General features: G+C 42.6%; 1 protein-coding gene across 6 annotated transcripts in view; it reads left to right on the top strand.

Annotated features, from left to right (window-relative positions):
• Window positions 1-1,433: 1,433 nt before the first annotated feature.
• Window positions 1,434-25,867, top strand: part of ABCC5 (ATP binding cassette subfamily C member 5) — a 73,358-nt gene continuing 48,924 nt past the window's right edge. For 2 of the 6 annotated variants that reach the window (XM_075761404.1, XM_075761397.1), the window contains exons 1-6: window positions 1,434-1,533; window positions 2,956-3,130; window positions 19,476-19,636; window positions 19,879-20,034; window positions 20,790-20,937; window positions 25,609-25,842. In XM_075761404.1, the coding sequence (XP_075617519.1) occupies window positions 3,002-3,130; window positions 19,476-19,636; window positions 19,879-20,034; window positions 20,790-20,937; window positions 25,609-25,842 (828 nt within the window). In that variant the 5' untranslated portion in view covers window positions 1,434-1,533; window positions 2,956-3,001. Of the gene's footprint in view, window positions 1,534-2,385; window positions 2,454-2,955; window positions 3,131-19,475; window positions 19,637-19,878; window positions 20,035-20,789; window positions 20,938-25,125; window positions 25,145-25,608; window positions 25,843-25,867 lie in introns of those variants that run through there. The other 4 variants (XM_075761399.1, XM_075761400.1, XM_075761398.1 and 1 more) reach the window with 3 other exon arrangements.

Raw genomic sequence — 25,867 nt, 5'->3', positions numbered from 1 at the left:
ATCCTTACCTGAGTTTAGTTCAGCTTTTCTATCAAATTGACTCTCACCAACATTCCTGACAGGAGAGCAAGGACTGCGGTGCAAACAGGCACTCGTTATATAAACCACTTAAATGAGACATCAGCCAAATTTGGCTGGTGGAAAGATGATGTCAGATGAGGACAGAGTATTTAAACACAGCACGGGAGAAGCTACAGCTCAGGGTTTGTTAAGGATATTTACAGCCCTCTGTGAGAGGAAATGCAGCTGTGTCCATCTCCTTCTTCACTGCTTCCCTGACGCAGGGGCTGGATACCCTGTGGCACACTTCATCGGGGGAGTGGGGCCCTTGCTGCCCCTCAGCCGCTGCCACACAGGGATGCACGGCTGCTGCTTCCCTCCTCCCCGCCCCATCCCTTTCAGTGGCCAAAGCTTGACTGGGAAAGCCCTGCGACAAGTTCACAGTCCCTTTAGTCGGTCTGAATCCCTTCAGAGAGGCACAGCAGGGGCTTCCCTCGCCTCCTGCCTCTCCCGCTTTAAGCCTGGCTTGCTGCAAAGAGCATCGCAGGCCCGTGGCCACGGCTGAGGGGTGGCACAGCCGCTGCGCACAGCAGCCAGCGCTCCAGCCCCAGCTCTGGTGAAGGTTAAGCCCCAGGTAAGGACACAGTCGCACTTTCCCCGGCTGAAAGGCTGTAAATAACCGGCAGCAAGCGACACGCTGCTGCAAACCACCAGCCGGCAAGGGAGGCGGGTGCAACCGAGGCCGAAGCGGCCGCCGCCGCCGCTGCAAACCAGGCAGCGCCCTGCGGCAGCTCCGGCTACCGGGAGCCGCGCCGCGCGGTGGGACGGAGGGGGAACCGAGACACCCCTCGTCCTCCCCGCAGCTCGGCGCCAGGTCCCTCGGCTTTGCGTGCGGCTGTCCGAACAGAGACCGGGGTCCTTCTTCCCACCCCACATTCGCTCGGGGCGGGCGGCTCGGGATGCACGGTGCTGCGCTGCGCCGCATTGCACCGCGTTGCGTTGTTGTTACGTTGCCATGCGTTGCACCGCATTGCATTTGCGTTGCAGCGTGATGCAGCGCGCTGCATTATTGCATTGCATTGCATTGCATTGCATTGCATTGCATTGCACTGCACTGCACTGCACTGCTGCCGCGCCGTGCCGTGCCGTGCCGTGCGCCGCGCGCTGCTCCGGGGCGTGCGCTCCACCCCGGCGGCTCGCGCCGGCCGGCGGGGAACGTTCCAGACCACCCACGCTGCGGCAGGAGCGGCGGGAAGGGACGGGGCGGGGCCCGGCTGGGAGGGGCGGCCAAACGGAGGCGGGTCGCGCCGGGCCTTCTGGGAAACGTAGTTTCCAGGCCGCGAAGCAGTGGGCGGCCGGCGCAGACACGCGGACTACATTTCCCGTGGGGCGCCGGGAAGGAACGGCCGCAGCAGCCCCCGCCCTCCTCGCCGCGCAGGCGGAGTGGGGACGCCGGAACCGCTATAAGGGATGTTGTTTGGCTTCGCGGCCGCTGAGTGGAGAAGCCGCAGCGGGGGCAGTCACCGGGCGGAGGTGAGCGGGGCCGCCCCGCCCGTTACCGGGGGCGGGTGCTGAGGTGGGGGTGGGAAGCGGCCCTTTGTGTGGGTGAGGGGGTCGCCGCGCGGCTGTGGAGGCGCGTTTGCCGCCCCCTTTCCTGTGAGGAGGCCGGTCGAGCAGCCCCCTTATCCCCTCGCTCTGGTCCCCCCCCCCGCCGTGAAGAGGGCTGCGCTGTGCCTCCTCCCGCCGAGAGCTCGGGAGCATCGTTGTCTGTCCTACCCCGGCTGTCCCTGAGCGGGGAGGGCCTCTCTTGTTTACGCCGGTGTGGCGGAGACACGGGGAGGCGGGAGGGAATAGGGGAGTGGGGACTCCCCCTTCCCCCGGTGTTGCGGGGCGGGGGGGCGCGGCAGGTCGGGGGAGGCTGGTTCGCATCCCCGTTGCAGGAGGGATGGAGAGCCAGCAGGGTGCAGCAGCCCCGGGTCCTGCCGCTCTGCAGCATCCTCGCCTGGCGCTGACACATAACGCCCCGGGGGTGGGGGAGCAGCGCCGAGCTGTGCGGGGTGGGGGCGGCCGGTGGGCTGGGGCTGGCTGCTGGAGAGCAGCTGGAAGGCCGCCTTGGAGGCGGCTTGTGTCGGTGGATGGGGGAAGGAGGCTGTTTCTGCAGGCGGTGGAGAGGTGGCAGCCCAGTGCACCAAGCCAAACCTGCTGATGCAGATTCTGACTAATGTAACTTAATCAGGCTTCTTTTATCGTGTTAGTTTAAGGCAAATGACAGAATGTGACAAAGCAGAGTTATAAAACAAAGTCTTGCACTGGGAGGCGATTTTCTTTTCGGTACTCTGATTCTCTTTCTGACCTTACAGTGCAATTTGGTAGGTTGAGGGAAAACCTGCAGCACTGAAGATCTGAGTCCTTCCTGTGCATGCTCATACATAATGATAGCTCAAGCCTACAGAGTAAGGAATGTATTTTTCTTTAGAGTGTGTGTGGAATGACTAATTTTATCATGTGATATCTCTAGAGATCAGTTTTTTTGCTAAACTTTGTACTGGTAAATTGTTGGGTATGTGCAACTTTAAACACTAACAAGAGATTGCAGGGATTTGATCTTCCGTGTCAAGCTTCTCAGGACTTCAACTAAATAGTGTAGCTGTTACTTTAATCTGTCAGATTGCATAATTGTATTTCAGAGTTCTAAAGGAGGAAGTATGACAGTACTCTAGTGCATTGAGAATCATTGTACTATTTGATTACCTCAGGGTATGTTTAAACTAGTTCAGGAGAAGTTAGTCTTGTGTGGGTTTCCAAAGTCACATTATTATGGTCCTGTTGTAATAAAACTCTTTTACAACTGCTTTCTGATTTTTATTTAAAAAATAAAGCTTAAAAATAGATCACTAGAAGTAACTGGTGTCTTGGGCATATGATATAATGAAGTGGAATTTAATTGTTTTTCAGATATTTGAGGTGAAAATACACGTGTAAACCCTGGCGTTTACAGAAGATGAAAGACATCGACATAGGAAAAGAGTACATTATACCCAGTCCTGGGTATAGAAGTGTGAGGGAGAGAGCCAACTCAGTGCAGCATGAAGAACAGGAGGGGTCAAAATTTCAGCATGCTAAACATAAGGTCAGTTTATTTTTTCATGTTTGTTTTGCAGTCTATACTTACTATATTAATGCAGCAGCAGCCTTTTTTGCTGTGCCAGCTCTATGTAGATTCACTGCTTTGAAGGTCAATAATGAGTATTCCCTTTTGTGTGGAAGAGGTCATTCCAAGGGGTACTGTAGCTTAGTAGCAAGTCTGACAACTTAGTAAGCATTTGCACTTTTAAATGTGACTTTTTAGTAACACTTAAACAAAATACACTTTTTTCTAGTATTCAGATCTTGATGTGAATACAGGAAATGTTTTAAGCTTTTGTCCTTAAGAGAATCATTACAGCCAAGTAAGAACAGTAAGAGCTCAGCACAAATCATGTACCATTCAGTGTTGGCAGCTGAAAAAACTTAATTATGCCATGTTTTTCTCAAGGATTAATTCTCTAAAACAGATGTGTAGCTTGCTTTAGTAGTAAGACTTTTACTTTTTCCCTCAGATGGAAATAATCTGTATTGAATAGTTTCTTGTGCATCTGTGTACTTAACATGGTGAAGTGTTGTCATAATTCTAGTTTGAGAGCTGGGACTTGAAGTAACTACTGGCTTAGAACTTGCATGTCATTGTCCTGAGCTCTTAATTTTTAGAGCTTGCTCGCACTGAAAAGAGTCCATATACCAAGTGCTATAGGGCGAAACAAATGCTCGGATAAATGGAAACACTCACAGTGGTGAAAGATATGGTCTGAAAATAACCTGTGGCAATTGAAGAAGATGGAAAATGTTACTGCTCTGAATGCTAGCACTGAAATGTTTTCTTGCATGTCCTGTCATTAAACTTTCCTAAAATACTAATGTAGAACTCTGAAGCCAAAGAAATAAAGTTAATACTGTGTATGTCTGATTTTTGCAATGACAAGGTGCTTGCAAATGTGTTGCTGGGCATTCCATCTAAGATTGCTTGTGACAGTCCTGGTGTGAGAGGGTTGGAAATAGGGGGACTTGCTGTATTTGTATGGAAGAACTGTGAAAACTTGTAAAGGCTTAAGTTTTGCTGCATTATACTAGATACTGAAATACTATGTACTTCAGATAAGGCTCACCTTGTTTCACTGGGGCTTGAAGGTGTTTTTATGTGGGCTAACAGTGCTGCACTGCTGTCTTTTGAGATTGGAGTGATCTGCTCTGCAGCAGGCTGAGTGCAGTTTGTACTTGCGGGCCCTGCAGCTCCTAGTGTCCCTACAGGCTCTATGACTCAGCAGACTATTGCTGACGGTGTTCTAAGGAAGGTAGAGTGTCTGATTGCATTAGAGCAGGCACTGATGCAGAACTAAGAGCCCTCTGGAGTCACAGTGCAGCAGCTTAATGGCATTTATTATGTTGATGTCATGGGCTTGCCATCCACAATATACCCTCTGGTAGCAAATCTGCTCTGTCAAATTACTGGTGACAACAGTGATGCCATTGGTGGACAGTTTTGCTTCCTGACCAGTGGCAGTGGAGTTAAGCAGTAATCATAGCATGTTATCTCTGCCTGTTGGTCTGCATCATCTAATGTTGATGCCTGGTTTGACTCTTCAGGACAAAATCCTTATTTTATCTTTAAACCTTTTAAATGAATGAAATCAGTCAAGCCAGTATACTTGGTTTTTTTCTGAAGGCTAAAAGTAAGCAAAGTCCTACACATCTGAACAGTGTGGCATTGAAATATCTAAATTTGAGGCAGCTTCAGGTCAGCTTAACTCTATTGCTGTAGTCTTGTTTACCCTTCTGCCTCTACCATTTGATTTGCTGCCTATGACTACAGGGTAGTAGACTCAGATAACTGATTGCAAAACAGGGATTCTGTAAAATTTGTGATCACTGATGCAAGAAAATGGCTCACCCTAGTTCCTACCTAGAACACTATCTAGTTTGGTTTCTGAGTAGAAGAATGAACCTAACTTATCTTGCTAATGGAATTGGCTAGTTCTGACAGGTTAACTTGCCAGTTATCTTGTTCAGTATGTCACAGTTGAGTTAATGTCTAGCTCAAAAATTGGTACCCTTGTTGTTTTGCTGGCCTTGTAGCTTGGATGCGTACAATCCATAAACACAAACAGCTCTGAATTTGTTGCTGCATGTCAGTGAGATTAAATCCTGCTTACTTGCAAAATACTGAGGTTAAGTAAAAGGAGCTGTGGTCATAACATCTTATCTAAGTTACATGTTCATATTTGTGTCCCAAGCGTCTTCCTTTCTAGTTGAAACAAGTTCTGGTTTCAGCAGCGTTCTTGGCCTTATTACTTGTTGGGATGCTTTATATTATTGGTATCAGAGATAAGCAAAGACTTCTTTCATAAGGTTGAGATTTGCCTGTTTGGTCAGTCACTTCTCTGCCTGTAACAAAAGGTAGAAGCTGTTAGCTCAGCTGTTAAGATGGTGTTTCAAGGGGAGAGAAGGGACTGTGTCCTTTGCTACTTTATCCTTTATAAAACCTGGGATGGGTCAGATGGTCAAGGTGACTTATTGGGCACATGTTGGCACAGTTGATGACACAACACAATGGAGGGCTGATGGGGTGAGGAGGGGTAGGACTACAGCAGTTTAGATAGAGGACTTAAGCTGTAGTGCAACTCTGTCATTTGAACAACAGTTCAGTGTGCTATCAGTAGAGATTTTGGGACTCGAATTTCTTGTAGAAAGCCTAGCTCAGGATTTGAACTAGCTTAACCAGAAAATGGCAAAGCTGTAAGCCTCATCTGTATTGCAGGTGACAAGCTGTGAGCAGATTAAGGTTGTTATTTCACCACTGACTTCAGATCTTTGTGGAATGCAGGTTTGGGACTGTTTTGCAGCAGAATTATACAGAATGAGGCAGACTTCTTGCTAACATGTTGCATAGGTACCTCAGAGTGAGGTAGAACTGTATAGCTCCCTCTGAGGAGGATGTGGGAACATGCTGCCTCTGGCAGTCAAGGACCACTGGTTAATGACCAGTGGTGGTGACCGCTTCTGGCAGGCTATAGGTACATTTGACTGATCAATAACATGACTCATTAGCTTTCCTGTTGCTTGTCTAGTTGCAATTTTATATATCCTTCTTAACTTGAACAAGACTAGTTGATTGCCTGATCAAGACCTTTATAGGTGAAAGACCTATTTTACTACTGAGCCAAGGTCCCAGAGCCTTTTTTGTATGTCTCCCTCTGCCTTGCACAAAGGTTGTAGTCAACTCTGCTCTTTCTGTCCTGAAACCTCCATACTGGTGTTCTGGTTTCCTGCTGAAAGGATGCTGTAATGGGTGTTCATGACAATAATGAAAAAGAACTTGCAATTCTTTCCTTAAAAGCTTAAATGCTGTTTGGTCACAGCCTGAAAGATCACTTTGAAAGACAGGAGTTTTTCAAATAGGCTTCCTGGAATCATAATTGAAATCATACTGCAGTATAAGTAGGTCTAATCCAACACTTCCTGGTGCTTAATGGGAATGTTGCTATAGAAATTTGGACCTCTGAAATTCAAGAAACAATTTTTATTCAGCTTGTGAACGCATATAGTTACCTCATGAATAAGTTTCTGTAGTGTCTTCTTATAACAATTGATTTTTAAGTCTTTGTTGGAGACCTTAATGTAGCTTATAAAATAGGGTGTTAACTGCATGTTCCCAATGCTTTATACAGTACTAATTTGGCTTATTGTATGTGGGGGCATGGCTCTTCTGAATGAAGATAACTTGTAGGTGCACTTGCTGCTTAGCACTATAGTCAGTAGTCTTCATCTGTAAAAGCTATTACACTATCAGTGAATAAAAATTAAAGAATGTTTTCAAATACTGATTTATACTTACACCTTTAGAACTTTTTGTTCTTGGGATGCTTGTGCACCCTTCAAGTTGTATCTGAAATAATTGTATTTAGTTTTTCTTATGGGAGCAGTGTGTCGTGAGGAGGAGGGCAGATCTATTGTGCCCGTTAAGTACGCTAAAATGACAGATGAGGAAGAGAAATAACTTGCTCTCAAAGTACTTCTGGAATAGGCTGCTCTTAAATGTAGACTTCATGTTTAGTTGATGGAACAGCAGGCAAGTGAGTATTTTGCTCCCCTACCCCATTATCTTCACAACAACAGAGGAGGATGTAGAAGCAGCATGTTCTCATGATACTCAATGCTTGTGAGAATGTAATTCTTGAAATTCAAGTTCCTGAGTTAACAATGCTAGGGCACTAATTTACCACTTGTACTCTAAGCTGTAGTTGGTTCTGACTGGAACGTAGTATTCAAGATTAGGTTCTTGCTGCTGCAGCATAATGACTGCATCTACACCATCTGTAGTAAACCTCAAGTGCAAATTGCTGCATTTGAAGATGCTTGGCAGTGTAGTACTATAGAGATTGCTTTAAACATGCAGGAAAAATGTATTGCTAACTTCAGCTATCAGAAGCCCTACTAATACTTCTGTCCTTACCTTGATCTCTTATTTTTCAGGTTTATCTCTGACAGCTTTTGCCAAAGACAGCAGAGAATGTGATCAGAACTTGTTGGAATTGGTGTAAATCCTTCAAGCACTGATAACTTTGAAGTGATTTATCACTGTCTGACTGTCCAATAGTCAGATCAACTCTGCCTCTCAACCTCTCTGGAGCATCTGCAGTGTCTGAACCAACTGTGCTGAACAAGTTCAAAAGTATGAATGTAGCCTGGGTATACTAGTGCCTTGGCACTCCGTGCTCAGAGCAGGCCTTTTAGACAGCTTAACTGTAAGCTTTTAGTTGTAGCTGAAGCTGCTGGATGTCTCTGCATTTTTCCAGAAGATTCCATGTTTTCATAACCAAGTAAGCACAGAACTTGAGGAATCACAGCCTGAGAAGGGTCTTAAAGGCTGTAGGGGTTCTGAATTGGTCTCTAAACAGAGATAATGCTAGGTGGTTGGCTCAGATTACAGCTAGAAGCTGCAGTAGTTTGAGCTGGTGCCAGTGCTCACTGCATGAGGTGAAACTGCTGTTGACTACTTCATAAGGATAACTGGTGAAGTGGTAGATTCATTTTAATTTCCATCCAGCTGAGCATCTCATTGGTGTTTGGCTGTGCTAGGAGAGATGTGCAAGAGTATATGAAATCTGGATTGTGTGTATTTCTGAAACTTCTAACTGCTGCCATCATGTTCTATATGGCTACACTTAGCAGCTTGATGATCTCTTGTCTGTTAATAACAGACTACACACAAATGCTGTCCTAGATCATAGAATCATAGAATGGTTAGGGTTGGAAGGGACCTTAAAGGTCATGTAGTTCCAACCCCCCTGCCACAGGCAGGGACACCCTCCAGTAGACCAGGTTGCCCAAAGCCCCATCCAACCTGGCCTTGAACACTGCCAGGGATGGGGCATCCACAGCCTCCCTGAGCAACCTGTGCCAGTGCCTCACCACTCTAACAGTAAAGAATTTCTTTCTAACATCTAATCTAAATCAACCCTCCTTCAGCTTAAACCCATTACCCCTTGTCCTGTCACTACACTCCCTGATAAACAGTCCCTCACCATCTTTCCTGTAGGCCCCTTCAGGTACTGGAAAGCTGCAATTAGATCTTCCCTGGAGCCGCCTTTTCTCCAGGCTGAACAACCCCAACTCTCTCAGCCTGTCCTCATAGGAGAGGTGCTCCATCCCTCCAATCAGCTTTGTGGCCTCCTCTGGACTTGCTTCAGCAGCTCAATGTCTCTCCTGTACTGGGGCCCCCAGAGCTGGATGCAGTACTCCAGGTGGGGTCTCACAAGAGCAGAGTAGAGGGGCAGGATCACCTCCCTTGACCTGCTGGTCACGCTTTTGATGCAGCCCAGGACACGGTTGGCTTTCTGGGCTGCAAGTGCACACTGCTGGCTCATGTTGAGCTTCTCATCAATCAATACCCCCAAGTCCTCCTTCTCAGGGCTGCTTTCAATCCATTCCCTGCCCAGCCTATAGACATGCTTGGGATTGCACTGACCCACGTGCAGGACTTTGCACTTGGCCTTGTTGAACTTCATGAGGTTTGTACAAGCCCACCTCTCAAGCCTGTCAAGGTCCCTCTGGATGGCATCCCTTCCCTCCAGCGTGTTGACCACACCACACAGCTTGGTGTCGTTGGCAAACTTGCTGAGGGTGCACTCGATCCCACTGTCCGTGTTGCTGACAAAGATGTTGAACAGTGCTGGTCCCGGTACTGACCCCTGAGGAACGCCACTCTTCGCTGTTCTCCACTTGGACATTGAGCTGTTGACCACAACTCTTTGAGTGTGACCATCCAGCCAATTCCTTATCCGCTGAGTGGTCCATCCATCGAATCCATGTCTCTCCAATTTAGAGACAAGGATGTTGTGTGGGACAGTGTCAAATGCCTTGCACAAGTCCAGGTAGATGATGTCACTTGCCCTTCCCTTGTCCACTGATGCTGTAACCCCATCGTAGAAGGCCACCAAATTTGTCAGGCTCGATTTGCCCTTAGTGAAGCTGTGTTGGCTGTCACCAATCACCTTATTTTCCATGTGCCTGAGCATGGTCTGCAGGAGGGTCTGGTCCATAATCTTGCCAGGCATGGAGGTGAGACTGACCAGCCTGTAGTTTCCTGGGTCTTCCTCTTTCCCCTTCTTAAAAATGGGGGTTATGTTTCCCCTTTTCCAGTTGGTGGGAACTTCGCCAGACTGCCAGGACTTCTCAAATATGATGGAGAGTGGCCTGGCCACTTCATCTGCCAGTTCCCTTGACCTGTGGATGCATCTCATCAGGTCCCATGGACTTGTGCACCTTCAGATTCCTTAGATATTCTTGAACCTGATCTTCCCCTACAGTGGGTGGTTCTGCATTCTCCCAGTCAGATAGCTGTGATATGAGAAAATAAGGTACCTAGAATGTGAGGAAGTGCCCAGTTTAGGTAGTGTTGCCATAAACATTTAAAACTAATGCAGGTGCAAGCATATAACAAGAAATCTGAATCATTACAATAATTTAAATGTAGAACTAGAATTTCAACTTTTGTAACATAGTGCATTTCTGTACTCTGCTGTGGAGTTTATAAGGAGATACTTATTTCCTGGGGCTGTTATGATAAAACTGGAAACTAATGCTATTAAACTTCATTGTATTGTTATTTGACTCTTACACAAAGTAGGAAAGAAAACAGTGTTTGTCCAGTGATCTTTGGAAACCTTATATAAAAGACTTTGGTAGGTGAGGTATGTTCCTCCATGGATCCTGCTTTGGTGTGTTCTTCCCCTGCTCTGAGCTAACAGCTGCAGTGTAAGGCCACTGATGCAGGGAGTAGGTATGATACATTCTGCTAAAATGAACCAGTTCCTGCTAACTAAACAGGCAGTACTTCAGATCTGTTACAGTATTGGCAACACTGGCTCTGGAGGCTAAAAGTCTAATGCTGTAGTTGAGCAGCTGAAGTAAGCAGAGAATTTGGGTGACTTGATGGCTAGACTAGTGCTGTGGGCAGTGCCTGTAGGAGATGCTGCCTAGCCTTACTCCCTGCATGGGCAAAGTCTTAACTGAGCAGTATATGGTATATACTGTCATAGGAACAAAGTGTGATGCGGAGTCTACAACTGATACAACTTGTGTGGTGTCTGAACATGTGCGGTATGGTAGATAGAAACATATTGTGCTAATAAACCTCTAAAATGGAGAGTCTGGGAATTCGTTTCAGAGCAATGATTTTCCTACAGTGTGTTGTTCTAGAGCACTTCTAACGGATGAGCACCAGCAAGCTGAAGTGCCTGTAGGCTGGAGCCCTTAGACAAAGAGAAACCACTGCTCGTACAGGCCACTGCAGGAGACTTCTGGGGAAAAGCAGCCACCATAATGTCTCATGCTGAGGGGAGGGAGACAGCAAGGAGGAGAGAATAGATGGAGCCAAAGTCTTAAATATAAAGGAAGGTTAGAAATCAGGAGTACGTAAGTCCTTGTGCTGGAGGAGGCTGAGGTGAACAATGCATGAAACTGAAGGGTAGCATCCCTTGCACCCAGTTTCAGTGACTTAACTGCCCTGATAGTGCCTAGAGTATCTGCCAACGTACCCTTGTTAAAACCTGTAGAGAATTTTCAGCCTATGTAAGCAGTGCACAGGAAGGAAGATGGTAACTCTTTTGTCTGAGCACTTCTACTTTGGTTTACTGTTATGCCGTCTACAAGTGTTTAAGGGATGAGTAGACAGTGCAGCTCTATCAGGAACATGTAAATGCTCTCAAGTTCCATCTTGTTCTGGTGATTCTTCAGAAACTTGCCTGAAGATTCTCAGTGATCAGCAGAGCTGAAACTCGGGGATAAGCTCACATAATGAGTTCAAGAAGGCAAATCTAGACAAGTGTCTACATACTGAAGGCATGTTTTTTTCTCTAAATGTTAACTATTACTTTTTCAAGTCAAATGAAAGCAAAACTTAAATCTGTCTTGCAGTAGTTCTTTGAACACAATTAGACTGTGCAGAAGCAAAGACTCATGTTGGTTTCTAAAGGTGCATTAGTTCTATGACATTCCCCAAGAACTGAATGCATTATCTTCCTTAGAATCATGTTCTATCAAGCTATTTTACCATTGAACTTCTACTAAAGTACTCACTAACTTGACACAAGATCCTCGACTTGGTTGTTGGTGAATGTTCAATGATTCTTTAACCACTCTGAAGTGATATCTCTTCCATATATATACACACATATTACCAGCTGAGAAAGGGGCATATCCATTAGTCAGTCATGTATCAAAAGTTCACCTGAAACTTGGAGGGAGCTTAACTGTGAGAAGAATTAAATTTAGTAATTGGAGGAACAAAAAGGCACGTTCTCTAAAGGAACACCAGTGTTCTGGCTAATTCACAGCATCCATTTAAAGTCAGTGGTTGTCTTTAGTGCACTAACCATCCTTTGTCTAAGTCTTGGCCAGATCTGAAGTTTTATCATGTGGCGACTTGCCAGTATTGTGTGACTACTGGTGATTGCTGTTCCTTTGTCCAGAGCAGATTTGTAAATCAGCCTGCTCATGACCAAAAGCAGGTAAGGAGCAGATTAACTGTCAGTGAAGGAAAGCTTGCAGTATCTTTTCCGTTGTAGTGTTCCATATTAGTATTGGAGACATTCTGCCCTATGGCTGTCTCAAACTCAGTGCACAGTTAAAAGAGTTGCCAGATGGATTTAATGGATCTATCCAAACTACTGGAGAACTTAACTCGAAATGAGTCAAAACTCATTTATATTGCAGGGAGATCTGATACGTTGAGACACTGAGATGATTATTAGTTTTTGAACACTCATATCCCAGTGCTAAGGAAGAGTCAGTTGTGGTCTGAACTGCGTACTGGGAACAGGCTGTTCCACAAACAAAAATCTGTATTTCATTCAAGGTTATGGTATTTCAAAGTCAACATGTTTGGAGCCCTGAGGTGTTTACTTTGAGTTTACTAGTTCATTTGCCACTTGAGTGGGGTGCTTTGCTTTTGGAAGCATGTGTTGGTACAGGAGGGTGAGCTGAATAAAAGACTCTTGTATTAAGCTTGGTAAATGTTGTGGTGTCAAGGCTTCTGCTGTTATTCACTGGTGGTTCCACTCCACAGAAGTTTGAGTTTAAGGACTCCCAGGGTACTCCTGGTGTTGTACTCAATTGACTTGTGTAGCTTCTGTTGTGACGTAGCTTAGGCATGGCCTGAATAAAGCATATTGCTGGAAGAACACCTCCAGCGTACAGCAGGCTGTCTGCATGTGGTTCAGGATAGTAGAGCTTACCCGAGCAAGTCAGGAGCCAAATCCTCAGTCTGTGCCATGTTATTTTGATCTACTTAGTGAGGAGGTGGGATCTCAGCTTTGTGGTCAGAGCATGTGTAGGGTGCTAATTCTGTAGGGCAACTCATAGTTAAGGCTGATTATTATTTCCAGTTCCACAGGGGTCTGCTGTTAGTGTGCATGAACTCCAGTGCTGGATGGTCAGCATACAACCTCAGCTCTGAATGAATCCTATATCCTTTGATTACAAGATCATGAATACTAGTTTTAATGTAAAACAGAAGACATGGATTCATGTATACTAGAAGCCTAAGCAGGTGCACAGCTGCTAATTTGATGCGTACACAGCAGCTACTGTTGCAAAATCCTAAAATGAACACTGCACGCCGAACTCTGCATATCTTGGATTGCAGGTATAAGTGGATTTGCCAGGGAAGAGTTCAGAACATCTTACCTCAATGCTAATGCTTGCCAAAACTCAAGGGCAAGGTCAAATAAGCAGTGTTCTTGGGATAAACTAATATATCTGTCCTCAGCAAGGATTTTATGTGTATTAAGTAGAAGTGCTTAATATACGTGACTAAAGTATTCAGGCTCATCACAAACATACATACCCTGATCTTGTTTGGCTACGTAGCCCTGATATGCCAAGCACTACTGAAAGACTTCTGCTCTGAGGATGCATAAACTCAGTCTAGCTTTGAAACCATAACTCAAATGCTAATTCAATTTCTGCTAATCCTAGCCCAGATGATCAGCTAGCAGAGAGACCTTGTGTAATGAAGTCACATAGAACAGTGTGTTAGAGTGAATGACTGAACTTTAAGCTCTGAATTCTTGTAGTAAGTCAGAGCACGCCTCTGAACAGCTAATTCTCTTTTCACTTAAGAGAAATATGCCATGGCTGCAATTATTCCTGCATTTGGATATATGGTTCTTCCTTGTAGCAGAAGCTGGGAAGGCAGCAGAGACATGAGCTTTCATTTATAACCACATGTCAGGAGGTGGAAGACAATGGAGGCCCTAACTTGACTTGGTTCATTGCAGCAGTCCTGGAAGCTGTAACCATAATTTCTAGGCATCTAAAGCTATCTCATGCTCTCATCTTGGTGCTGTGTGAATTCAGTTCTGCTGTCTGTACTCTGCAATCAATGCATGCGGGTGCCTAAAGGATCAAAACCTCCTTCTCACACCCACTGTCTGTGATCTAGCCCAGTGCCTGCTCCTTGCTGCCCCTACTTCAGGGAGACCGCTGGTATGGATGGATGATACACCAAACTAGTTTTAAATAGGTTCATGTTCTAATTGGGCAGGGTATTATAAAGCATTCTAGCTACAGAGTAGGCTGGCAGTCTAATGCTGCAAACCCCCCTGTTAATACTTCTGTAGATTGTGTACTGCATCAAATCCAGTGAAAGGAGAAGAAGATTTTCTTAGTGGAATATAAATTTCATAGAGTGCTTGCTGCTTCACCAAGGAGTGGCAGATGTGACAATGTTTGAACCTGCAAGCCTAATACATTTTTAGATGTTCTTGGGTTTGGTGACTTCCAGAAGTCTGGACAACAGTACTTTAGGGGTTGCCTGTGCTATCTGCAAAAGCAGTGCATAAAACCCTAAATACTTTTAAGTGGGATTATGCTTGGAGACACTCAGAGTAATTTTCGGGAGGAAGGATGTAATTAAAACTTTGGAGTATCTTTTCCTAGACTCTTGTTTTATTTTGGTTTAGCTATCTATAAGGTAACTGAGACAGTTGATCCTATCTTCCCCAGCCCATACAAACTAATAACTAATCTTGTTTTGAAACACCAGTCCTTTAATGAAATCTTTTAAAATATTTTAAAACTATTCTTCAGCATGGAGTTCTAATATGAGGAATGCTTTAAGCATGGAGCGGGACTGGTGACATATAATTCTACTTCTCCCCATATGCCTGCCTAGTCCTGAGCTCTGTTGTGCTGATCTGTTAGATTCTCATGTGCCTCTCCTTACTGGGAACTTGAACAAAGGAGTGAAGAGGCCTGCTGAGCTCTGTCTTCTAAATGCAAGATGTGGGAGTTCTGGTTCTGCAGCACTGCCAACTCAGTTCTTTACTACTTAAATAAAACAATTTTAACTATGTAATAGTAAATCAACCACAGTAGCTTTTGTATTCCATATCAGCTACCGGGATTAATAAAAGAAGTCTTCATACATCTGCTCCAGTTCCCTGTCAGGTAGCAGCAGGACCAGAAGAGATGCAGCTTCTTCCCTGCAGTGATCTGAACCCTGGAAGATGTTCTGCCTTATGGAAGAGGAGTTGTAGTTGTTTGGTGGGTGGGGTTTGGTTCATATGCTGACTGTATACACATCAAATCTGTTTTGCTTGGCCTCCAGGCTTGTCTGGTTTTGCTGCTATCATCTGATGTTACAGCTGTCAAACCAATAAATTGCTACCTTCTCCATTGGGTGTGAAATTGCCTGTGTGAAAGGCTAGAATCTCACTGGTTTAATTTTTTTTTAATATGTAACACAGCTGCCCCCTTTCTCTTCACCTGCTCCCCATCCTTAGAAATAAATAGCTGTGTGGTTGCTTAGCAGATTTTCAGAAGTTTCCTTCTATTTCACAAATTTGAGTTTGCCTTTCTGCATAATGTTCTTGATGCCCCTCTTGCTTCCTATAGAACTTCTGTCTTCCTTACCTCTGACATTCTGTCTGGCAGCTTTGTAGCTTGGCTCCTAAATTTTCTGTATTTTCATGGCCTTCTCACATGATCTAGGTATGGGGATTAGTGAATTTGGTACTGCTGTCTCTACTGTAATGGGCAAACCTTTTTCTTTGCCCTTAAACAACTTCCTCACCTCACCCAGACTTTGTCATGGCATGTCTTGAGCCATCTGTGTTTTGTTTCTGGCTCTCACATTGCCTTACGTGCTTACCATTGCTATGACCAGTTTGTTGGACAAGGAAATCATGATAACGGATGCTGGTAGGGTTTTGTTGCGCTCTCAAGTTGCAGAAAGTCAGAAGGGGCGGGTGTGCTTTGTGGTAGCAGCACCAGCCATGTTTCTCTTTGCCTGCCTGTGAACTACCTGTAGAAGTAAAAGAACGAGACAAGGTCATGTGTGTAGTGATACTTCCTTGGTGCTCTCCTTACACTCAAGGATTGTCCTCAGGATTAAAAGTTTAATTGTTGTCTTCATCTATTAATTTTCCCAGTCATCTAGTGAATCATATCAGCCTCTACTCAGGTGTACCACAGCTTCACCAAACGTGGAGTGCAGAGCCATTGCCCTCTATTAGGAGCTGCCTGTGGCTTCAGAAACTTTTTTGGAATCCACTGGCTATTGATAAGATGGTGGATAAATGATTGCTGTTGCCCTCTGTCATGCCTTTAATAAGTTATGATATGCCTATCCTATGCAAGTTCAATTCTCCCATTTTTAGTCCTTTTATGCATTTGAACTTTACAACATCCTATGACAGAGCATTCCAAATTTAAGTATGCCTTGTGCAAAACCCAGTAATTTTACTAAGTGTCCCCAGTTCTTTTCTGTAAGAACATTTGGTGATCATTCCCCTAGTTCTCTTCATGCCATTCATGACTTTATGGACCTCTCAAATACCTGTACCTTATCTTTATTCCTCTCTTTTCTCCAGCTGAAAAGTCTTAACTTTATGCTTGTGTGGAAGCTGTTCCAATCCCAACTGTTCTTATTGCTCACAGAAAGTAATTTGAAGTATAACACCCTTTTTGAATTGAAGCGACAGGGGACTGACTCTGGTGTTCAAAAAGGATGCAAATCCTAGGTTTTTTAAGTGGTATGGTAATGTTTCCTGCTTTATTCTTTGTGTCTTTTCTAACAATTCATTATCTTTTGGCCTTTTTGATGATGCTGAGTAGTGAGCTGCTGTTTTTTAAGAAATGTCTGAATGATTCCCCTACTCCAGTTAGTGATATCTCATTTAGGCTTGTTTTGTTTCCGTGAGCATTTCTTCAGTTATCAACACCATGTTGTATCACCTGTTTCATTACTTCTATTGGTATCTTAATAAGTTGCTGAATTACAAAAAGCGCTGTCTGATTTCTGTTTGATAGTGCAGCCATTAGACGTTTGTTTCAAGAGCAGTGCTGGAGCCTGTTGTATCACATTACTAATGACTTCTTCAAGGTTTTAGTTTCCGAGAAATCTGTATGCAGATAATCAGGGTATTGCCAGTTGACAAGCACCTGAAAAAAATAATAGGGGTTCAGAAACCTAAATTAATGATGTTGGAGTTGTTTCTAGTTTTTGTAATTCAGTCTTTTGCACTAGAAAGGCATTGTAGAACTGCTTAGGAGTCTCATTTCTTCCTGATAAACTGTATGCTTTGAGGATTTTCTAACGTGACACAGAACTGTATGGTCTTTCTTAGAATCTTAATTGTACAGTAGTGTGATTCATTTGTATCTTGGTAGTTGTACGTGTGGGATTTTGATAACCTTGCCAGGATGGAGATGAAGAATATTCTCGACTAGGGGTTTGTGCTTATGCTTGCCTCTATGGCAAGAGATTTTAAAGGCCTTTCAAGGACAATGCCCTGGTCTCTTATCAATGCATCTTTTCCCCCTTTGCTGAGAGAATTCTGTTGAGCAGATCTGGAGAGTTTAATTATTTTTCACACTGAGCGTTTAAGAATGTTGTCTTTGGAGTGCCTAAAAATACAGTATCATACAATTGTGCTTTCTTATTAAAAAGCTAGTCTTGTTTGTAAGTGGTGAAAAAATTTGTTTATGCTGACGAACGCAGTGTTTTTGAAAAACTTTTTTTAACTCATAGGCACTTTTTTGTGTGCTCTGAAAAACAATGATTCTGCAAATAGCCTGTGACATCACTTACAAACAGGCATGTTATCAGCAATAGGGTGTTTGGGCAAATCTGCATGGGGCTCTTGCAAAGGGTAACACAGCAAACTAGCTATGAATTCCTCTGCTGTAACCAGGAACGTGGTGGTGCAGAGCTTTTCCCAACTACTGAGTCTTTTGAGACATCTTTGGCAGGTCCTGTATTAATTCTGATTTGGGTAGATTTAGTAAGAAGGTGTTGCCCTTAGTGAGTCAGTAATTTAATATAAATTGAGTGAGAAGTCTTTTAATTTAGATTTCAAGTGTTGCATATTTTTGAGTCACTCCATGTGTCATAATGTTGTAATGTTCTTTTTTTTTTATTACTTTGCTATCTTCTTTTGTAATCTTAGGTTTAGTGAATAAGTTGTTTGTCGGGACCATGGATTGTTGACAACGTGTTTAGGCACTATTCAAGTACTTTGGTTAAATAAATAAAGGACAGATTTATGCTATTAGAAATTTCCTCTTGTCCTTCACATGAGTGGAAACTAGCTGTCTTAATGAGCTATATGCTTACATGTTAATGTAGTACAGAGTAAGTCTCCAATAAATGATGGCATTTCTGACAAAAATTACATGATGCAATGCCAGGAACCAAGTGCTTGCTATTGATATGCATTTAGTGCTTTGCAGTTACTGTGTTTTTAGGTGGCTATAAGGCATTTACAGTTGCTGTTTTCAAAGAAAGAAAATAACTTTGCTCTGGTAAGGCATCTAATAAGAGTAAACATAGTATCTCTGTGAGATACCCCAGAAGATTTTTACCTCAGAACTGAGTTTTTTCCACAAAGTAGCTCCATTTAAAAAAAAAAACAAAACCAAACCAAACCAACAAACAAAACAACCCACACTAGAATACAAACAGGTTAACATGGCACTGCATAAATCATCCATTAATTTAGCAGAACCAGTAGCGAGTCCTCTGCAAGTATAGATAGCAAGCTAATCTCCTCAGATAGTTTTGCCACATCTAGATTCTGATCTAAAGGTTTGTTTGAACGCTGCAGCATTTTGACTACTCTATATCATTGCTGTTTCCTTTCTCCTCTTAGATTAATATTTAGGTCTGCCTATCACTAGGGCTGTGGAAAAACTCTCTGGAGAGAAGGCTTGCCTTTTAAGTGGTTGTTAATAAAGTTGCCGAGCCATTGAGAAGTGTGGCTGGGAGCACAGAAAATTGTCATGTTTGCTCCCTTTAGTTTAGGGAAAGAAAGAGAGAAAGCAGGAAACATGACGAAAGAAAGTACAATTCAGCTTAACGTGTATTTGTTTTTTTATCTAATCCAAGGTATTTTTGAAGAGGGGAGTTTAGTAGTATTCTGCAAATAATTTGAATTTTCTGTGGATAACAATATCTAAGTTATATTAAGAGAGTGTAAATTCATCAAAAATGTATGTCTTAATTTCACTGCATAAGCCAGTCATTGACTTCCTGAACTGATGTCATAGGTACTTGATTTTGTAATCTTCCTCTATTGTATTTCCTGTGGCAGGATGCAAGATTAGTCTGGTCTGTCCATTTATCCTTTGAATGCACAGGCACAATACTGGTGTTAATTTATGTTTCACAAATGCAGCAATCTAATGCAGATCTAGAATGTGTGTGCCTTCCATGTTTTTGCTGCCAGGCTGAAGCCTGTCCTCTAAGACATTTAAATGATAGTGATTGCTGTTGCTCGATAATTTACAGAAGAAAGAGGTGCAAAATTGCTGGAGTGAGGAGTCATGGACTTTAAACATAGTTTTGAAGTCTGACTCTGCTGTCTTTCTTGTAAAAGCAGATTGAATGCCAGGATGCCTTGGAAGCAGCTGCTCGGGCAGAAGGCCTACCACTGGACACCTCTGTGCATTCCCAGCTGAGAATGCTGGATGAAGAGCATCACAAGGGCAAATACCACCATGGCCTGAATGTGCTGAAACCCATACGGACTACTTCCAAGTAAGTCTTTAGGCTACAAAAGAACTGCTGCAGCGTTTGCTTTTCAAACAGCTCACAAAGAAGGATTGCAGCTGCAGGTCTGCTGACTGATACTGAGAACGTTAGAATTTGTTTAGCGAGTATGCCTGGCAAAGGCCATTTGGTACTCTGAGTACTTTCAATGAGAGGAGGCTTTGTTTTTCTCAGGGATTTACAATTCTGTTTCCTTTTTCATTTGTTTGTGATTTTTTTTTTTCTTTTAGACACCAGCACCCTGTTGATAATGCTGGGCTTTTCTCCTGCATGACCTTCTCCTGGCTCACTCCTTTGGCCCACAGAGCATACAAGAAAGGGGAATTGTTTATGGATGATATATGGTCTTTATCAAGGCATGAGTCTTCAGATGTCAATTGCAGAAGGTAGAGACATCTTGTTCCTTATTATTTTCTTGTTTCCTTTTTTTTTTAATATGTTAATTCGCAGGCAATGATATAGTGTTGCCCTTGAAAAGCTGCAGTGATACTTTGTTCTGCCTTTCTCAGAATAGTGGAATTTGGTTTTATCCTTCATAGACCACTTCCTCCTGCTGCATCATTTCTGTACTCTTGCTGATTTCAGTGAACTTAGAGGATTCTGTCTCCAGGAGTGTTTTGCAATTGTTTTTCTGTTTTTGCATGTTTTTAAACTATTTTTTATTAAAACAAGGTTCTTCCTCAAGGCTACACTGAAAAAAATCTTGTGATAAAATAATGAAAAGTAATACTGACTGTAGCAAGATGATTTGAATATGGGTCAGATTTTATGATCAGGCTAACCTTTTACGGCTAATGAGAATTTTTCTCAGGTTTTGACTCCACAAGTCTTCTGTCAGATCAGCAAGGAAAGACTGTGCCAAGTCAGTATATTAAGATTGCCAAAGAGACTCCAGGCAAAGCAAAAGGCATTGTGTTTTTCATCCCTCTTTTCTGCAGAAGTAACACAACATAGATATTTCAAGATGAAGATATTTGTCTTTACCTCACAGAATGTACCATGTATTTATGTCTCCTGATATATACTAATTTTTGTTACTCTGAGCTAGGAAGTGCTTGGAGTTTTCACAAAGTACTACCTATGAGATTGTACCTTCTCTCATGGTGAAAAATTTATAATATGAGGCTTCTGGTTTTATTAGGCTGGAGAGACTGTGGCAGGAAGAACTTAAAGAAAGTGGGCCCGACAATGCTTCTCTCCGGAGGGTTGTGTGGATTTTCTGCCGCACCAGGCTCATCATTTCCATAGTGTGTCTGATGATCACGCAGCTCGCTGGTTTTAGTGGACCAGTAAGTAATATCCATCCTTTTTTTAACAACCCCAGAGGGCTCCATCTCATGGCCAACTGTAAAATCTTAAGGTGTCATTGCAGAATTACTTAAATGTTTTGACTAGCTAGAAATTTTGAGGCAAAATTCCAGAGTGATACAATAATTCAAGATAGGTTTCCTACAGCTGGTGGATCAGTTGCTGAATACTGAGGCCAAGTTCTTGGAGAAGGGAGGGGGTGTTTAGGTATCTCGGAGGAAATGCATACTTGGTTTTTTCTCTTTGGTTTTGAGTATAGTTTAAAGTTTCTTCTTAACTGGTATGTGGTCGTTTTGCATAAAATTTTTACGCACAGGTCTTTTAATGGCTTTCTTTTTGCAATTCTGTAAATTTATCTTGGAATAAAATTCAATCTGATAAAATGCTAATCTTAGATTATTGGCATTAATAGCACAGTCTTCAAGAAGTGGAACAAAACAATTTTCTTAGAGCACTACTTAAACTAATGTGAGCAGGTCTCGAAGTCTGTGGGTATAGTCTTTACTGATCCTACAGAGAATGGTCAGACAGGTTTCACGTCAAAATGTTAGACTACGTTATTGCCTCTAGGAACTGCTGCTGTTTGTTACTATGGGTCGTAATGAAGATAACAACATATGAGACTTGACATTCACACCATTTTTTGTCACCTGTTTGTTGCACGTGCTGTGCAGATTTACAGTTGAAATTTTGACTAAATTTATTCTCTACACATTTCCCTTGAGGAGTAGGAGCAGTATTACTGCTAGTAGTACACGTTTCAGTGTGCTGGTAAGCTGAAGGTTCATTTCTTGGGTAAGTACACTTGGGTGCACTGTTAGGTGAAATGTCTTTTTAAAATGTTTTCCTGCTTTTAAATGTCTTATCAAAATGATGTTCTGCTTTTTAAGCCTTGATAAAGTTTGCCTTGTTTCATGTAATATGAATAACAATAAATGTTTCTGTGGTATTGTTTTCTTGGTAATAATTTTTAGTAGCTTGTATTATTAAACATATGAACATGCTTTGGTAATTAACAATAAATCATGATTAAGGTTTTAACAGCATTAGTTTTCCCCAAGAAGAGCTTCTGTCATTGTTTCACTACAGGGCTTTAGTAGGTTTTATCTTTAGCAAAGAACTTGCAGCAGGGTTGCCCCTAATTTCTGTAGTGTAATTTCCTCAATTTGTCTCAGCCGAACTGCTGAATGAAAGAGAGCGGGAGGGGAAGTAGAAAAACAAACCAGCTTGACTAGGCTGGGGGCTACTGCTGCAATTGATGCTTGATTTGGGTAATTTAAAATTATGTGTAGACATTTGCCCATTTACAGGCAACCTTATTCATTTCTCTGAATAAGGAACAATTCCCTTTTGGTTCCATCATTTGGCATGAAAAATAAGTCTTTACCATCCCTCCTCCCTGTTTTTTTAAAATGGCATGCCTCATAGATATGCCTATGCTGTCTCCTCAAAAGTATCAGTGCTTTCTTGTATTGTTACACCCTTTTAGTCACCTGAAGGTGAAAAGGGAGATCAGGAAAAGCACTTGACTTTACCTCATATTGGTAAAAATTATCAAAATGGAGTTAAACGCTATGTTAAACTTGAAAAATTTTAATTGAATGTCTGTGACCTTGAAATGCCAGCCAACAGCTCTGGCTCTGCTAGTGAGCGTTGTGATGGTTATAACTGGAAAGGAGTTGTTGCAGACTTCCTGTGGAGTTTGATTTTTTTAATTTTTTTTTTTTTAAATATCAGATAGATCCTTCAAGGATCTTCCTTTTATTTTGATAAATTCTGCATCTGGCACAGTATCCAAACCCGTCACCTGGTGAGACAGCTGCATGTGTCAGACTGCCTTGTAATAACCATCAGAATATACTAGTATAGATGAGATACTATTTATCTCCAGTGAATATTTGCTGCCATTTGATCAGTTACCAAAACTTTCATGTTTGAGTTGAGGAGCAAAGAAGCTTTTTGATTGCTAAACATAATCAGTTTAACTCCGGGTCTGAACAATGTACTTGTTTGCAACTGTTCAGAGCTATTCTTCCTGTTTGGGAGATGGGGAAACTTGCTATCTTAGTGGAGTACAGCTTGACAGTTTGGTCAGTTCTTGGAGGGGGGAGTGGTAAGCTGTTGGAGGTAAGTTTCCCGATTTCCCAGTTGGCTCCAGTTGCAGCCTGCCCTGTGCTGTCGCACGCTGGCTGCAACGGGGACGCTGGCGCTGCAGTGGGACCAGTGACAGAAGCTGTTCTTTAGAATTTTCAGGATGGCTGTTTTCTGCGTCAGAATGAGACAGTCCTGCTGGACAGAGCCAACGCCAAGAGCAAAGGTAAGGTAATGTTTATTCAATGGGAATGCTTAAGACAGCCAAGCAGCTAGTACCAACTGCTACGGTAATAGTCACAGGAGTTCCCTTTTCCCCATTAGCTTGAATTTTAGTTTTTGCACTGTAACTTTCTTTTTTTGTAAATAACTTTATGCTGGATTCTTTTCATTAAACTAGTTTGAATTCAAATAGTATGTGTTCAGATGTAAATGTTAATTCTGTGTGACTTTTTTTTTCCCCTTCCCTTTTAAAAATTCTTTAATCTGCTGTTTCCTCTTTTCTTTCTTCCGGAAAAAAAAAAAAATGGGGGTATAATGTAAGCTGGTCTCTATTTCATCACGGGAGATGCTGAATCTATAAAACAGTGCTGAAAAATGGCACTAAAAGGTTTTGGGAGGAATGAGACCCCAGGAAACATCTGCTATCTTTATACATCCTCTCTTGGAGACTTTCAGCAATGCTGTGGTGTGCAAGAAAATGTTTGCAGTCTGCGACCATGCTGAGTTACAGCTCGTGAGGAAAAAGGGGGATTTTCACCCCAGTTGCTCAGTGACTCGGTTGCATATGCTGGATTGTATACTGGAAAAAGAAGTCAGTAGTCTTCTTAGTAACTGCAAACCAACTGTATGCAGTTGTGGTCCAAACAGTTGATGTAAAACTAAATCCAAGTAAGGAGAAAGATGGAATGCAATAGATCTGTGAATGTGAGCTCCTCACATTTGTTCAGGGATTGGTATGTAAATTTTCTCAGTGGCCATTCTAGAACCTGATGGACATCTGGCTTTAATTCACACCTGTGAAAAAGAAAGAGCAAAATTATTTACAGCATGTTTCCTTGGTTCTGATGTGCAGAATTATTTTCCTCAGAACAGATGAATTTGATCTCCATTTTTTTCTGTTATTTGGTGCTGGGCTATAGCTATCAATACCTTTGCTGAAGTAGTGGGGTTTTGGTTTTTTCCTCTCTCTTCAAACTATACAGAACTCTTATTTGCAAAACCTGGTTTAGCCAAGAGGACTTCAACGGACTATGATGTGAAAGGCTTCTCAAATACTTACTTTGGTCTCAGAATTTTTTTGTTACTTTTTGTTGTGGGCAAAGGTAATTCTCTGCTCTGTACTAGCGTATCAAAAGCACCAGGATCTTAAAGCATCATTTGTTGAAAAGCTCTCTAGGAAATCTTTTGTTGTCTGTGAAGCCTTACTGTAGGATACTTTTTAAACCAGATTTCAGAATCTGTGCAGCCTCTGAAGCCTCCTCTGTTGGCACCTGCAAGTTTGACTTCTTTTGGACTTCATGAACAAATACTGTTCTGTTTTTGTACCTTAATAATTTTGTGTGTAGCTTCAAATCTAGTCTGTTAGAGGCTAAGACTGACTGTTAGATATCAGCCCTTTATAATTATCCTGTATATGCAGATTGTATATTTATACAATGCTCTACCTGTTGTACAGTGTTTTTGAGATGTTACCATTTAAGATGGCACTTTATTTGAAATAAAAGCATATTGTTTCTCAGTCAATAGTATTTAATATTGCTGGTGATTGTGAGTTGTATGATGTCATATTGTGCTGTTGGACCACAAAGAGCTGGAGGTGGGAATCGGTGGTTCTGGGGGCTGTCCTCTTTCTGCAGGTGATGTTTGAAATGTGATTCCTGAGGTAAAGTGTTTATGTTTTTGGGGGGAGAGGGTATGGGGAGGGATCGAATGGTTAATTTTTTGTCTTTTTCTTTCTCCCCTATCCCCAATGATTTGTGGTATTGCGTACCTTGTGCTTTCTGCTTGTTTTTTTCTTTACTATTAAACTGCTGATGTTTATTTCCAGGAATGTTTTGCAAATGTCCTTCTCACTCTTCCCCTCTACAACTGTAGGTACATTGTTCCTTTTTATCAAATAAGCACGTTTGAAGCAAACCAAAGATAAAATAAAAAAGGTCTTAATGTCACGTAAAGGAATGTTTCTTAATATGCGCAGATGTATAAGTAGTGACTATATTTTAAAACTCTTCTATACGATAATGCATTGCTTTCAGCTAACTGACAGATTTATGTTAAGTTAGAAGACACGGAGGATTAGAAGCGTGCTGCGAGGAATATGGTTCCAAATTAAACTCTCTTTACCTACTAAATTTGACTCAGTGCTTGGCTCTCAGCAGGGCTTTGTGTTACAGTACTCCTTGTATTGACACCTTTTACTTCTAGAAAGAAGATGCTTTCTATTTCAAACGGCTCTTTTAAAAGCAAAGTAGCCTACTTATTTCTAACTTAACATAAAGTTGTTGCATGGTCCTCTGGGATGATGGGGTGTTCATGCAAGCTTGCATTTCTTCCTGTAGGCGTTCGTTGTGAAACATCTTTTGGAGTATACCCAACAGAGTGAGTCCAACCTGCAGTACAGCTTGTTTTTAGTTTTTGGCATCTTTATGACGGAAATAGTGCGATCTTGGTCCCTTGCGCTAACCTGGGCTTTGAATTACCGCACGGGGGTTAGACTGCGTGGAGCTATCTTGACAATGGCGTTTAAGAAAATTCTTAAGCTGAAGAACATCAAGGAGAAGTCTCTTGGAGAGGTAAGCTCTCACCACTTAGTGGTGG

This window comes from Balearica regulorum, chromosome 9 (assembly GCF_011004875.1).
Source record: "Balearica regulorum gibbericeps isolate bBalReg1 chromosome 9, bBalReg1.pri, whole genome shotgun sequence".
In the NCBI taxonomy this organism is placed as follows: Eukaryota; Metazoa; Chordata; class Aves; order Gruiformes; family Gruidae; genus Balearica; species Balearica regulorum.
The sequence above is the reverse complement of the archived record's forward strand: the minus strand, read 5'-3'. Positions and strand labels throughout refer to the sequence as shown.